Source organism: Protopterus annectens, chromosome 7.part0, assembly GCF_019279795.1.
Source record: "Protopterus annectens isolate FY-2018-M chromosome 7.part0, PAN1.0, whole genome shotgun sequence".
NCBI classification, from domain to species: Eukaryota; Metazoa; Chordata; order Ceratodontiformes; family Protopteridae; genus Protopterus; species Protopterus annectens.
The window spans coordinates 1,177,407,383-1,177,422,833 of NC_056739.1; the positions used below are offsets into that span (position 1 = coordinate 1,177,407,383).

At 39.2% G+C, this 15,451-nt stretch overlaps 1 protein-coding gene across 2 annotated transcripts in view; it reads left to right on the forward strand.

The window, feature by feature from the left end:
- Positions 1-15,451, forward strand: part of RNF123 (ring finger protein 123) — a 4,282,987-nt gene that overhangs the window by 505,613 nt on the left and 3,761,923 nt on the right. For both annotated transcript variants that reach the window (XM_044077780.1, XM_044077781.1), the window contains exon 11: positions 1,070-1,184. In XM_044077780.1, coding sequence (XP_043933715.1) covers positions 1,070-1,184 — 115 coding nt within the window. The remainder of the gene's footprint in view (positions 1-1,069; positions 1,185-15,451) is intronic.

The following is a 15,451-nucleotide window of genomic DNA, read 5'->3' on the forward strand; positions in this document are numbered from 1 at the left end:
TATTATCTGTTAAATGGAACATTTCAATATCATCATCATCACCGCTTCATTTGTACCCTGTTCCTTCATCAGTGTATCTCATAGTCACACAGGCATTCTCCACTGCATTGGTGCATTGTTGAATGACGTCAGTGCTCTGGTGATTGCCTCTGCTTCATTTCCTTTTTTCCCTGCCTGCTCTGTATATCTTGTATGTATATTGTTATATTTGTTAATATTTCTTTGTTGCAGTTGCTTTATGGGGTTTTTCTTTGTAGGTTTGCTGTTATCTTCCTATTGTGTTTGCTGTCAGTGATGTTTCTAGGATCATAGGTAACTACTAGGATAATTGCCGATGTGGGCCATTTTAAACCTAGCCAAGTTTCCATGGTGAGAATCAAACCCTCTACTTCTCGTTTATGAGGCAAACACCTTAACCACTATGCCAACACCCAACCTTGGTATTTTACACAAGTGATCTGACCTTATTTTTTTTTTTGTAAAGTTATTTAACAGAAATGGATGTAAGATGAATGTCTGAGATACTTCATTTGCTCCTGTCCTTTTTCACAAACATGTCCTGCAGTTTTCTCTGTAGCTGTCTTGATGGCTGAATGGTGTAAGATGTCATACTCAAGTGCTAAAAATACTGTTGTAGTTCCTTCATATTACTGCACTCCTAAGCTGTAGTTATGCTAATATTATTAAAACAACATACTTTGTTTTAACTAGTTTCTCTGACAGCACAGTCTGCAGGTAAAATTAAAAATTATGAATTTATTTTATATGTCGTGTTGACCTGAATGTCTTTCTCTTAGATTTTGTTTACACAATGTGCAGTTCAGAATGTCTCATTTAATTTTCATGATGCTTCAGTGACGCACGTAACATAAATATGTGGGTACTGGCAAAAATAAAAAGGGAATATAGGAATTGCTTGGCCAGTTCTTAAAAAAAAAAAGTACTGGAAATTTAAATCTAGGCTTTATGTTTCTAAATGTGTAGGGTGGTGAGCAGCATAGTACACTTCATATCACAGTAAGTAATATTACAGAAGCGATATGTAATGTTTTCCTTGACACCACTGCACATACCCAGTTGATGGTTATAGGCCTCTCCAGGATCCTCCAAAGTCAGAGATTCTAAAAGCACAGAAATTGCTAGGATATATGAAAAATGTTCTTCAGACTGGAATTAATGTGCAGGTATGTTTTAGGCATGCATGAGTTGTATCTTTGTGAAACAGGATTTATTGTAGTTATTGTGAGCTAGTTGCCTCTGTGTTTGAATACATAAATGAAGCTTCTCCACTATATCAGTAGCTTGCAGAATGTCACATGATCTGCCGTAAAGGAAGCTACTGTAGTTGGAATAAACACCTTGTACTCCTTTATACATTAATGATGTGTAGAACTTGCTGTAAATTTAACTGTGTTTTTTTCTAGTAAAGTAGTTGGAAAATTGACCTCCGTATAGTTTATTGGTAGACCGTTTACTCCTCACATTTTCATTATGATGCACTAGTTTCATTTTTAGTAGAAATGTTTGCCTTTTCTGCGGACCAAGCTGTGATGTGGTGTAGTAACTCTCCGAAAGTGTACTTTCCCTCCACATTCCCTATTATTTAATTATTGAGCTACTGAACAACTCCTTAATCTTTTTGTAAAAGGTGCTTGTATGGTTGCTATTGTTTCAAATGCCCAAAGTGGGACTTTTATTTATGGAAATGTGAGATTTTACAGGACAAAACCATACCTACAACTTCTGCAAAATACCGTACTTCAGTTTTTTGACAAAATTCAAAGCTCACTGTTAGGTTGTTTCTTTTGTTTCATATAATATAAGGGTATTTCATTTACAAAACAATGAGTGGTTTGTTTCATATACTATTAAGGTATTTAATTTACAAAACTAAGTATTATATACAGTTATATCCATTTAGAAAGTTCTTTTTGTAATAAAATCTCAGGACATTTGTCATCTTTTGTATTTTTTCACAGTATCCAACTGCCCAAACATGTTTTTTTTTCCTGTGTAAAGAAGACAGTTGAAAGGTGTCTGTCTGGTAATGTGTTGTATACTTCCCAGTTTCAGACTTCTGTGTTACTGATGCTTATCCCTGTTTTGGCAGTGTGTGGTAGTCCGGTAGCAATATGTCTGTCACTTTTAATATTAGTACACAATTTTTTTTGTCTAGTATAAAGTAATGTAATATAACTTCCTTCTTTTGCATATATTGTATGCTAAGATACTATTGCCTATATTGGAGCTTTTCTCCCCGGACCTATACTGAAAATGGACATATATCCAGTTAGACCAGCCCGGTCAACCTATGTAAAATAAATTAAAAAATAAATAATTTGCTTTACCACAAGAAGTGCACTAGTACTATTCTCTATCACGCAGTCTTTGTTGAATTGTGTTGTATATCTGTCTTGTCACAGTGTTTGTTTGCAAATGATTATGGATGTAAAACAGACTACTCCTGAGTGTTATGTAATAATTGTTTGCAATTGTTTATGTTCTTAATCTTTGCTTTATTTTTTGTGCAGCATTACTGTGGATGCAAAAATAGATGTTGGCCTGGACACTTGCATATTTGTGTTTATTGTTATTGTGACCAAGGATGTCTGGAGGCATACTCACTGTACATATTTCAGTACAGTTTATCTAAAGTGTATGTGTTTTTTTTTTTTTTTTTGGGGGGGGGGGGGGGGGGGGGCTAGAATATGGCCAGCACTAGGACCCAGGAGAGGAAAACAAAAATGTAGGAAATAAAATAGCTAGTGGCAGCTGTTGGTGTCGTCTGCTGGGCTGCAGCCCCCCAACTTTCTCAAAAAAAAAAAGTTTAGTTATTAAACTTTACACACTAATAGCAGTTAGACGGCGGTCATAGTGGTGCAGCGGTTAGCATTGTCGCCTCACAGCAAGAGGTTCTCTGGTTCGATCCTCGGCTGGGGTGCCGTCTGTGCGGAGACTGCATATCCTCCCTGTGGTCGCGTGGGTTTCCTCCCACATCCCAAAGACATGTTGTAGGTGGATTGGACATTCCAAGTTGGCCCTAGGCATGAGTGAGCGTGTGCGTTTGCCTTCTTTGGAAGGTTGGGCGCCGGGCTGGCAACTCAACACCGTAAAACTTTACTGCCAATCATGAGCAGACAGTGATCCACTGTGGCAACCCCTAACCGGGAAAAGCCGAAAGAAGATTGATTGACACACTAGTAGCAGTTCAAACTGCAAGGTAGTATGTAAAGTCAAATGCAATTCTACAAGGAACTTGGAACAGCGAGCATGCATGCTCAAGTTCTGCTTTAAAACAAAAAAAGAAAAGAAAACTATCTTTTTTGTCTCTGGATTGTTTTAAAACAGTCCGGATTGGGAATACTGAAGACATCAATGAAGATGCCCAGAAGTTATTGCAATTTTAACTGCAAGAAATAGGAAACTGACTGACTGGGACTGTGAAGTCAGCAGCCTGTCACGTACATGACGTAGCTGCTGATTACTCTCGCATTCTCTTCCTGCACTTTTGTTGCAAGGGAGAGGTCGAGAGAGTGGAGAGACAGCAGTTTTATTAGTGTGTTAAGGTAAGTTCTCTCTCTTTTTTGTAGCAGGGCATTTCAGGCTCTTGATTTTTTTTTTTTTTAAATATAATATCCTGGCTGGGTTAACCAGATATAGGGAGGCAGTGTGTTTTGGGGACTGCTGATGATTTTCCTTTATTTTTTTACATAATACACTGGCAGGGTCAACCAGATTCTAGCGGCCGGTGTGTTTTGAGGGATGTTGATGACTCTCTATATAATATCTTGGCAGGGTTAACCACGTATAGGAAAGCAAAGCATTTTGGGGACTCTTGATTTTTGTTTTTAACATAATACACTGGCAGCCTGGCAGGGTCAACCAGATTCTAGTGTTGTGTATTTCATGGGCTGCTGATTACTTTCCTTTTTTTTTTTAATATAATATCCTGGGAGAGTTAACCAGCTATAGGGAGGTAATGTGTTTTATGGACTGTTGATGATTTTCTTTTTTTTTTTAACATAATACACTGGCAAAGCTGCGGTGGTGCAGTGGTAGCGTTGTCACCTCACAGCAAGAGGTTCTCCTGTTCAATTCTTGGCTGGGGCGCCTTCTGTGTGGAGTCTGCATGTCCTCCCCGCATTCGAGTGGCGTTCGAAAGACATGTGAATGGGCGTGCCTTCGTTGAAGGTCGGACATCGAGCTGGCACCTCAGCACCGTAAGAATCTACTGCCAATCATTAGCGGGCCGGAGTTCCGCTGTGGCTACCCCTAACCGGGAAAAGCTGAAAGAACAACAACAGTGGTATTTCAACTAGATTCTAGTGGTCTGTGTGTTTTGGGGGTGGGGGTTGTTGATGGCCGCTTTTTTTTTTGTTAATGTAATATCTTGGCAGGTGTCAAAAAGTTTGACCTTTTTTTTAACCTAATATCTTTTTGCAGGGTTAGTCAAGATACATTAGGATGGCTTGTCAAGCTTTTGTTGTTGAAACAAACTCTACTCTTGCATGAGTCAAGTGTGTATGGGTGAACTGAAGTAAGATCACATGCAAGTTCCTGGCTGTGTGATGTGAAAAAAATCCAGTAATGTAACCGTGGTCTATAATTTCATTATTTTAAACCTTGTAGGCTCAAAGCAGTTTCTCTGGATAGGCATTTGGGATGAGGCAATACCTATGTGCGAATGGAATGACTGTAGTTTCAGCTTGCTTTGCAAGAATAATGTGCATTTGAGTGAAATAAGATCAGTTGTTGTTTTTGTGTTTAACCTCACAAGATCAAATCTGATGTGGATGGGGTGGGCAGTGGAGACTGGGGCTGTGTGTGAAAGAAACTGGCCCTAATGTTTACTGTTGTTTTAACTCTAGCTTTGCAAAACTGTAATACTTTTCTGTCTGTACTTTAAGATGAGTCTAAAATAATTAGCGAGTTTGAGTAATTCTAAATGTATGCTATTTCATATCTGTTCATGTATATACGGAATGTTCTTTTAAAAATGTTTCTAATATATTGGATTGTTTCTCCCTGGACATATGCTGAAAAATTTTTGACTAAAGCCGGTTGCAGAAACCTGGGTAAACAAAAGTAAAATAAATAAAATGGAATGAATTGTCTGAATGAATGAATTTGGCTGGCACACACTAGCTGTAATTAATGTTTCTGTCAACAAAATGAAATTATTGCAAGTACACAACCCAGCTGTTACCATTATTTCTACTTAAGTCTTCACTTTTTTTTCAATTTTTACTTTAATTTTCACCACAACCCAGGACCCAACCCTTCTATTCTTAACCATCCCAACTCCAGCAGATCACTAAAATTTGCCACTGTCGACCTCTAAAGTGTCAGAAACAAAATTCCTGAATTCCATGCTTGGATATCTCAAATAAAACCAGACTTACTTGCCACAACTGAAACCTGGCTAAAACCATACATTAAGGACTCAGAATTCCTTTCACCTGGGTACTCCTGCCTAAGGGCAGACAGACCCCCAAAAAAGGTGAAGGTGTTGCCCTTCTCTCCCCACATAATGTTACTGTTATTCCCTACTCCTGTCCCATTCCACAATTTAACACTGCTGAAATATTAATTACTTTTCTAAAAATCAGTGATTGCAAAAATATATGTATAATAACCTTATACCTTCCACCAGGCAACAATATTCCCCTTCTTAAGGAAATCCTAGCCTGAATGTCTACAAATATTAACAATGAAACAATCATACTAGGCAATGTCAATATAAACTGGCTTGACCAATCTAGCTTCCCCTCACCTCCTAGCATCAACCTCTGTAACTTTACCCACGTAATCACAGATATAACTATATCAGCTAAAAACAATAATGGTGGCTCAATCATAGATTGTATCCCAGTTTCTGACCCCAACAAATTTTCCAAAGCAGGCATCCTTCCTTGCAACATCAGCGATCACCAACCTGCCTACGCCATATGCAAAACCTCCCTCCTACCTAACCTACATCATTACAAATTAATCAGAACTCTGACTTATTTCAACCCTCCTATTTTCAACGACTACCTAAGGTCCATCAATCGGAATGTATTGAAGACCCTCCCACTAGATGAAGCAGCTGAATTCTTTAATTCAACATTCCTAAAAGTTTTAAATGATCTAGCCAAACACACCACCTGGCTATCTAGAACTACCAGACAGCTCATGGTCATCAGGGATAAAACCTGGAAATGATGGCATAGAACTAAAAACCCTTCTGACCTCCAGTAGTACAGGCAGCTTCGTAACCAAGTTAAGCGCCTATTCGTTAGCAACAACAACAAAAAAAAAATCATTACATCGAACTACAGCAAAACTTTAAACAAAATCCAAAAAGATTCTGGAGCTTTATTTCCTCTCAACTAAACCCTGGCACAAAGAACAACCTCAGTCCACATCCCGATATAACACCAATAGAAATTGCCACTGTCTTTAACTCTTACTTTATAGAATCCATAGCCAAACTCACTGCCTCTTTCTCTCCCCCACCTCCTCCTTCTAACCACTGCTCTCCTCACAATCCCCCAGCTAAATCTCCCCCATCTACTTTTTCTTTCTCCCCCATACTTACTGCCATCATAACTAAACTTCTCCTCAAACTTAAACCAGGTAGCTGTGCCCCTGAGAGCCTACCCCCAGAGTACCTTAAAATGTCAGCTAGGACCATCTCCTACCCCATTAGCATACTCTTAAATAGATTAATACAGGAATCCTACATACCCATCATCTGGAAAAAAACATATATCCTCCCCCTACATATTGCTATATGGCCCCCTATCTCAAAAATCCTAAAAAAATGTATTCACACCCAGCTCCAACATTATATACTGAATAACTAGCTACTATCTCCCTGTCAGCATGGCTTTTCGCCCTGTCCACAGTACCACCACTGCTCTCTTATCATTCATAAATACAGTTAGCCAAGCTCATAATAAGGAAGGTTCGTTTCCTCCCTTTTCCTCCGCATATCTAAGCCTTTTGACACAATCTCCTACTCCCTTCTTCTCTCAAAGCTTTCCACACTGGGTATGTCTCCCCCAACTCTACTGTGGTTTGCCAACTTATCTGTCCAATAGACAACAATCCACTAAATGGCTAAACTCTGAAACTTGGATGACTAACGATCATCTTGCACTCAAATCCCAGCAAAGCTAAACTTCTTCTTTTCACCCCTAGGAAAACCACCCCTTTAAACAAACCAGACTTGACAATCTATTCACTAAACAAAACTGTCCTAGTATTTTATTTATTTTATTTTACATTTGTTGACCGGGCTAGTCTAGCTGGAGATATTTCCATTTTCAGTAGAGGCCCGAGGAGAAAAGCTCCGCAGAAGTACAAATTAATACATATGTAAAAATCAACATACATAGCAAGAAAACATTAAGTACATAGGTTAGTAATAGTTAAAAACAGCAAAATTCTTAAAACTCTTCAAACAAATTAGTACAACAAGAAAGAGTTACTACCACACACAGAGAAATTCCAACAACATTATACTGGATAAAAATTCTTATAGATAAGAATACAAAATAAGAGGAAATAAAAGTAGAGTAATAAGAATTAGGTAAGGAATCGGATGGGTTAGATGAGAAGAAAGCACGTTAAGATAATTAACAGGAAAGGAAGAAGGCAAGGTGAGAGGGGAGAAGAGAGAGCTAGGTGGAAAAAAGAGTGAAACAAGAACTGAGAGAGAAAGTTTGGGTAAGTAGTAGTAATAGAAAATTAATCGGGTTTACAACATGAGCAAAGCCAGTGATTCTGGAAGTGTAGTTTAATATTTTGTTTGAAGAGAGGTAAAGAGGAAATCATTGTTATGTTTGTAGGTAACATATTCCATTTTATACCTACAGAATTGGTGAATAGGGAGTCACCAGCAGTGTTATTAGATTTTATAGACCTAGTCAAGAGTTTACTAGAAGAGCGGAGACAGTTTAGGTTGTTATAGGGGATTATGAGTTGGGAGAGTATAGGAGTGTTGTTTGGATGGTACAATATTTTATGGGCCAAAATGAGTTGATGGAAAGCAAGAAAGTTTTGAATTTCTAGCCAGCCAAGTTGTTTCAGGTTAAGACAATGATGGGTTCTGTAGGGGTTGCTAGTAGCAAAGCGGGCAATGTTATTATAGCAGGTAGCCAATTTGTTCAGGTTGTTTTTCTTGAGTTTGGTAAAGATGGGTGAAGCATAAAGAAGAGTAGAAATAAGATGGGAGTGAGCAATCCTAGTTCTAGTAGTTGGTGTAAGAAATGGTCTAATTCGATACAAGGATCCTATTTTTCTGTTGACTAGTTTTATGGAGTTGTTAATATGTTGGTCGAAAGAGAGATTATTATCGATGGTAATACCTAACAGTTTAGTTGTAGAGTCAGGTGAGATGACAGTGGCACTGTTGGAGGAGATAGTGAAGTTTAAGGGGGAAGTCCTGGAAGTGGGGGTAAAGAGAAGAAGTTTAGTTTTTTTAGCATTTAGTAAGAGGAGTCGACTGGAGAACCATGTTTCTACGGTATTAAAGACATTTTGCGTAAGAGAGATAAGTTCAGGAGTAGAAGATGCTGAGCAGATGAGGGTAGAATCATCGGCATATTGAATGCATGTTGCTTGAGGGATTATTGTTTGAAGATCATTAATGAAGAGGGAAAAAAGAAGTGGGCCAAGGATAGAGCCTTGTGAAACTCCGATAGAAACAGGCAGAAAAGAAGAAATGTGGTTATCCCAGAGAACTGCCTGTTTTCTATTTGTGAGATAGGAATTAAACCATTTAATGGTTGGGGAATCAAAAGAGAGAGATTCAAGAGTCTTACTTAATAAACTGTGGTTGACCATATCGAATGCTTTAGAGAGGTCAATGAAAATGGCAGAAGAGAGTAAGTTGTTGTTATGGTTCCGATTAATAGTGTCTACAAAGGAAAGCAAGGCAGTAGTAGTACTATGATGTGGTCTAAAGCCATGTTGACAGTTTGCTATAATGCTATGAAGAGAGAGATATTGTAAAAGTTGATGATGGATACATTTCTCCATAATTTTAGCCAAGGGTGAGAGGAGAGCAATAGGTCTATAGTTAGAATAGTCAGTGGAGTTTCCACCTTTATGAAGTGGAATAATATGAGAGGCCTTCCAGATATCAGGGATGATTTCTTCTTTGATGGTCCTATTGATGAGAATAGATATAGGGTATGAAATGACCTTGGCAGCCTTTTGAAGAAATAGTGAAGGGAGCTTGTCAGCAGAGGGGGTACAAGGTTTTAGTTTAAGAAGGAGTCTGTAAATGTAAGATGTAGAGATAGGTTGTAAAGAGAATTTAAAGGAAGAGTTAGTTAGCTTACTTGGTAGGCAGAAGTTGTCGGCATTTAGTTGTTTTGCTAAGGCTTGTATAGTTTCATTGAAGAAGGAGTTAAAAGTGTCTGCAGTTTGTTGAGGGGTATCAGGGTCAGCATTAATTGGGGAAGGTGTTTTAGAGGTTCCTGGGGAGAGAAGTTTATTGACTGAGGACCAGAAGAGTTTAGAGTTATTAAGATGATTTTGTTGTAGTTTGAGGTAGTATTTCTTTTTGGCAGATATTACTGCCTTTTTAGTTAAATTTCTCAGCTGACGGAAGTGTATTTCTGTGGGATCGCCATGAGGCCCAGACTTTATTTCTAGTAAGAATAAGTTTTTTTGTTTCAGGGGAGAGCCAAGGGGCTGAATTAGATTTCATTCTAATAATGCGTTCGAGAGCATGTTTATCAAGAATGGATAGAAGAGTTGTGTTAAAATAGAGTACTTCATTTTCAAGAGGAAGAGTTTTTAAGGGGTTCCAGTTACATGCACCAAGTTCAGTCTGAAACAGGTCTGGATTAAAATGTTTGATGGTACGTAATTTTCTTATGGTGTGGGGAATAACACAATCAGCCTTTTCCCTTGTTATGAAAGTTAAAGAGTGATCACTAACATCATCAGGCAAGGTTCCTGTTTTGTAGTTATGTTCAACTCTTTTTATAAGTATCCAGTCCAGAATGCTTTCTCTATTACTATGTTTATTGAGCCTGGTAGTTGAAGTAATAGTTTGGGTAAAACTATGAAGGTTGATATGAGATGAGGGTTTTTCAGTATCAATGCTATTCCAGTCTATGTTAAGGTCGCCTAATATAATGGTTTCTTGAGGATAAGTGGCAGATACCCAACTAAGATAATTTTCTAGGATAGGTATATTGTTACCAGGTGGCAGGTATACACAGATGATATAAAGGGATTTTTTCGAATTTAATTGAAGTTTAGCAATAATGGCTTCTATATTGTTATCTTGAGTTGGAGAGACTGGAAGGGTAGTAATATTCAGCTGATTTTTAAAGAGAATTGCAACACCACCACCTTTGCGGTTGGGACGGTCGAGTCTTACTATATTGTAGCCTTGTGGAATAATTTCAGTGTCTTTAGTGGTTGGTTTTAGCCAGGTCTCTGAGAGGCAGAGAATATCAAATGAGTATATATGAAGGAGGGCATGTAGGTATGGTACTTTGTTGTTTAAGCTTTGGATATTAAGATGGCCTATTAAGAAGGTGTTATTAAGTTTAGGTACAGACACTAGTGGAGAAAGGGAAGTAGGACCAGGGTTAGGGTGGATATCTCCATCTAGAAGAGAAGGATTAGTAGGTTTGTGTATGAGGTTAATGTTAAAAAGGGATTGTATTTTAGTTTTGTTCTCAGATGGTATGGCATAGTTGAGGTGTGAGAGTCTGTGGAATTTAGGTAAGTGATAATTAGGGGTAGAAGGAATATATGGGTAAGGGATTGGTGGATAGAGAAGTGTTAAAGTGTGTTTGTTAGGATGGAAGTGTTGGACATCAAGTGGTTTTTCATAGAAGGACAGTAGGTAAACTGAGCATAGGGTTGAAAAAAGTAGGAGTGAGAATAAAAGGTGGGTAGTTAGGTAGGAAGTCATCATGAGAGGAGTAGGAATAAAAGAGGAGGGTGTGAGAATGTATAAGTGGAGAGAGTAGAGAGGGATATACTACCGAAGAGTTAAAAATAGAACTAGGAGGGGAGAGGAGGAAACAGAGAAGAGGAGTTAAGAAAGGGTTAGTTTTAATAGGAGGGGTAAGTATAGGTAGGATAAGAGAGAAGAGTATGGAAGACAGTGGGAGTGTAAGGAGGAGAAGGGGGTGAGCGTGGGAGTGGGAGGAGTAGGAGTGGAAGGAGCAAGATTGGAGGGTTAGGATGGGGGGTGTGTCCAGAGAGCTATAAGGTTAGGACCCCTGGGGGTGGGTGGGAATTGGGGGTAGGGAGGGGAGCGGAGTGAGCCCGCAGGGCGAACGGAGCGGGTAGAAACAACCAAAGGTGGGCTAGAAAGGAGACTATCAGAAAAGCAGATTGGTATGGCAGGAGCAAAAAGTGTAAAAAGGAAGGGCTGAGAAAGAAATCAAATAAGCACCAGTGGGATGAAAAGGAGTTGAAGAGGATTAGGACAGTATTTGATACAGTAGGAGGAAAGAAGAAGAGGTGAAAGTGTAGCAGGTAAAGGATGGGCAGGTTACAGGAGTAAGAAACACTACTGTTAGCAGGGAGATAGACAACAAGGTCTGTGGAGGGACTAAGGGAGGTCAGAATGCCAAAAAAATGACCTTACAGACTAAAAAGTCAGAGGCAGAAGGAGCAGCAGAGAAGTAACAGAGAGAGGAGAGTGCCTCCTAGTGGATTGTGTAGGTAGTGGAAGTGAGAAAGGGGCAGCTGATATGGGACAGTGAAGAGTTATAGGGAGTAAGTGTAATGAAATAAGAGCCAGAAAAGAGAAGGGTTTAAAGGGGTAGTAGAGGTTTAGGAAAGGAGAGGTACTGGCTGCTAGGCTCACAGACGCAGGCAACTAAAGGACTCTTCAGGTTAACCTAAAAGGGGTCTATAAATCAACAGAACCAAGCCCAGGACCTACTTTCCGTTCCTTGGATGGGGAGAATATAGGAAACCAGCAAACTTTCAATCACTGCAGGCAGGGCCAAGTTCGTCCGATACCAGTAAGATGTAAGGCAGGACAGGAATCAAAAGAGATTATGCTAGAACTCCGGGGGGACAAGAAAGGCAGAATAGGAAGGAAGAAAGAAAAAATAAAATTAGCATAGGTATTCAACATTGAAGGTACAAGTAAAAAAACATACAACGAGGACCAACAGAGGTCAAAGCAGCAGAAAGACAAACAATCTGGCACAAAAACAGCTTTCACAGATAAAATTCACATTGACAAACTGTGGTAAAGTAGCAAAACATCTATCAAACACATACGTCTGCTTAAACAGAATATAAAAGTAATGGTAGTGTATTCATCATCACCCTTATAAACAATTTGGTGTTACAGATAGTTATGAAATTGTAACCACGTCATTTACAGTGCTACCTCAAGTAGAAGAAAGCTATAGATCAATTTCAAATAAGAGCAAGATATTAGCCTAATTATGTTTACTTTCATAAGTATAAGTACTAAAGGTACTAAGATAACAGCAATGAAAAATAAGCAAACATAAGCTAAAATACTATTACAGTCATGGCAGGGGTTCCCACAGAGCCTACAGAGGCCCCAGAAGAGAGACACCAAGAGTGAAGGGTAATTAACACAGATAATGATGCATGTTGTAATATTTGCAATGGCAAAACGCCAAGTTATACAGATAGTAAGCTCCACGTGGGTGGCGCAGCTTTGAAAGCTATGAGGCTACCTAGTTACTAGCAGTCGGAAAGGATTCAATGTCTACAATAAGTTAAGACAACTATAATATTTCAATAAAGCGTAATACTAACTAAAATCGCTTCAAAACTAAATGGCCTCAAATCAGTAGCACATATTCATACAGTCGCCAAGTAAACCGATCGAAGGCTCCACGTGGGTGGCGCAGCCTAGGTAGCGATAAGGTTACTAAAAATACAAGCAGTCGGAATCATTCAACATGACTAACAATAAGTTATAAAAAAATACTATATTAATGTAGTATAGTGTTATATTATCAGCTAGAAGCGCTTCAAGACTAGATGGCCTTATATCAGGGAGCGCATTCAGTAAAAAAGAAAAGTAATGTTGCAATTCAGTTTGCGACGGCAAAGAACGCTACCTGAGCAAATAGAAGCACCACGAGGGTGGCGCAGTTTAGGTAGCGATAAGGCTACAGAACTACGAGCACACTGACATGGTTCAAGATGTCTGGAGGTGGATTAAAGACAAAGTATTAGCACAGTTCAGTCCAGCGTTACCAGCCAAATACCCAGAATCTGGTTGCAATAGATAACTTGACAAGTTTTAAAACACCTTAACAACTTCTTAAAATTGCATAATACAAAATAAAGCAGAAACAGTTGCAAGCAGATGTTCTGATCCGTGACAGGCAAGCAGAATCATTGAAAGCACCTTAACAACCTCTTAACATTGCATAATACAAAATAAAGCAGAAACAGTTACAAACAGATATTCAGATCCATGCCAAGCAAGCAGCGTCATTCTAAAACATAGCGCTGTGAGTCCATAACTCAAGGTCCTTTGTTACTGAAATAATGTTGACGTCTTTGGATAGTTCAGCCAGCACCGTAGCATACAGATCAAAGTACTAGTAGTCGACAACAATGCAGTAACAGGTTTCAGTTAAATAGGCATCAAAAGCAACTTCTCATTCCAAGTTAAGAAACCCCAAATTAAGGTAACCTACCAGAGTAAGCACGCCAGGGCAGGAGCTAGCAGCAGCCAGAGACCCTGAAAGGTAAAGAGCAGTAAAAGGAGTGACGCAGATGCAGGAAGGGGTATTAGTAAACTCGCAGAGGATAAGGGCGGGATAGAAATAAAGCATACAGGTTAAGGAATGGGTAGGTGGGACTAAGGTAAAGGAAGAGAGAAAGGAAGGTCAAGGAGCAGACCGAGAATAGATAGGCAGCTGGGAAGATAGAAAAGGATACAGATAGGATAGATAGAGTTACAGCTAGAGTGGAGTAGCCGTTAGAAGAGAGAATAGGAAACAACCAAAGGTGGGCTAGAAAGGAAACTATCAGAAAAGCAGATTGGTATGGCAGGAGCAAAAAGTGTAAAAAGGAAGGGCTGAGAAAGAAATCAAATGAGCACCAGTGGGATGAAATGGAGTTGAAGAGGATTAGGACAGCATTTGATACAGTAGGAGGAAAGAAGAAGAGGTGAAAGTGTAGCAGGTAAAGGATGGGCAGGTTACAGGAGTAAGAAACACTACTGTTAGCAGGGAGATAGACAACAAGGTCTGTGGAGGGACTAAGGGAGGTCAGAATGCCAAAAAAATGACCTTACAGACTAAAAAGTCAGAGGCAGAAGGAGCAGCAGAGAAGTAACAGAGAGAGGAGAGTGCCTCCTAGTGGATTGTGTAGGTAGTGGAAGTGAGAAAGGGGCAGCTGATATGGGACAGTGAAGAGTTATAGGGAGTAAGAGTAATGAAATAAGAGCCAGAAAAGAGAAGGGTTTAAAGGGGTAGTAGAGGCTTAGGAAAGGAGAGGTATTGGCTGCTAGGCTCACAGACGCAGGCAACTAAAGGACTCTTCAGGTTAACCTAAAAGGGGTCTATAAATCAATATAGTAGTAGTCCCACACGCAAAGTCTATAGTAGTAGTCCCACACGCAAAATTACTAGGTGTTGCCATAGATGAAAACTTAACCTTTTACCAACACATTCATGACAGTATCAGAAAGACCTACCAAAAACTTAGTACCCTCTATAGACACAAACTAGCTATTCCAGTAACTTTAAGTATATAAGAGCAATATTTAAAATCTGTCCTAGATATCGTATCTTTCTATCTTAAACTAGAATTTAAGATAACCAGGTGTCTCATATGTTTTGCTTTTTTGCAAGTTTGAAATATTATTTATTTGTCATTGGTAATTATGATTTACAAGGTTTAGATGACAAATTTAGTAAGTAGTATACAGTGATATTGAATTGTCTTGGTAGATGAGTATGCTGAAAAGTAGGAGAACTTTGTGTATGTTTGTGGATGTTCAGTGTTGCCTTGTGATGGTCTGTGGTGCTTACTGGCTCTTGGGACTCTCTGATAATTTCTTGGTATTTCTATTTAACTGGTATATGTGTGTGTGTGAGATTGGGGTGCAACTCCACTGGAGTAAAGTCTGCAAAAATTTAAATGGGAAGGTATTTTGTTTTTTGACCCATGAAGATGCACTTTTGGAATGAAATGGCCACACTGCTTCATCATGCAAGTAATTACTATCCTGGCATATGGTTGTCAATGATCCATTCAGTGAGCAGCATTTTGAAAGGGGTGTGGCATTGTCAGCAATTTAATGGAGTGCATGGGCAGCAATGTGTTGATGACTGTGGCTTGTTGGGGCAGCAGTCTGGGAGGTGAGTATAAATCTGAAAATCCTGCCTACACCCCTGATTGTGACCACCCTGATAGGGTTATCACAGCAATTAAATGACCAAGTAATGGTTCGTAACAGTAATGATATCACCAA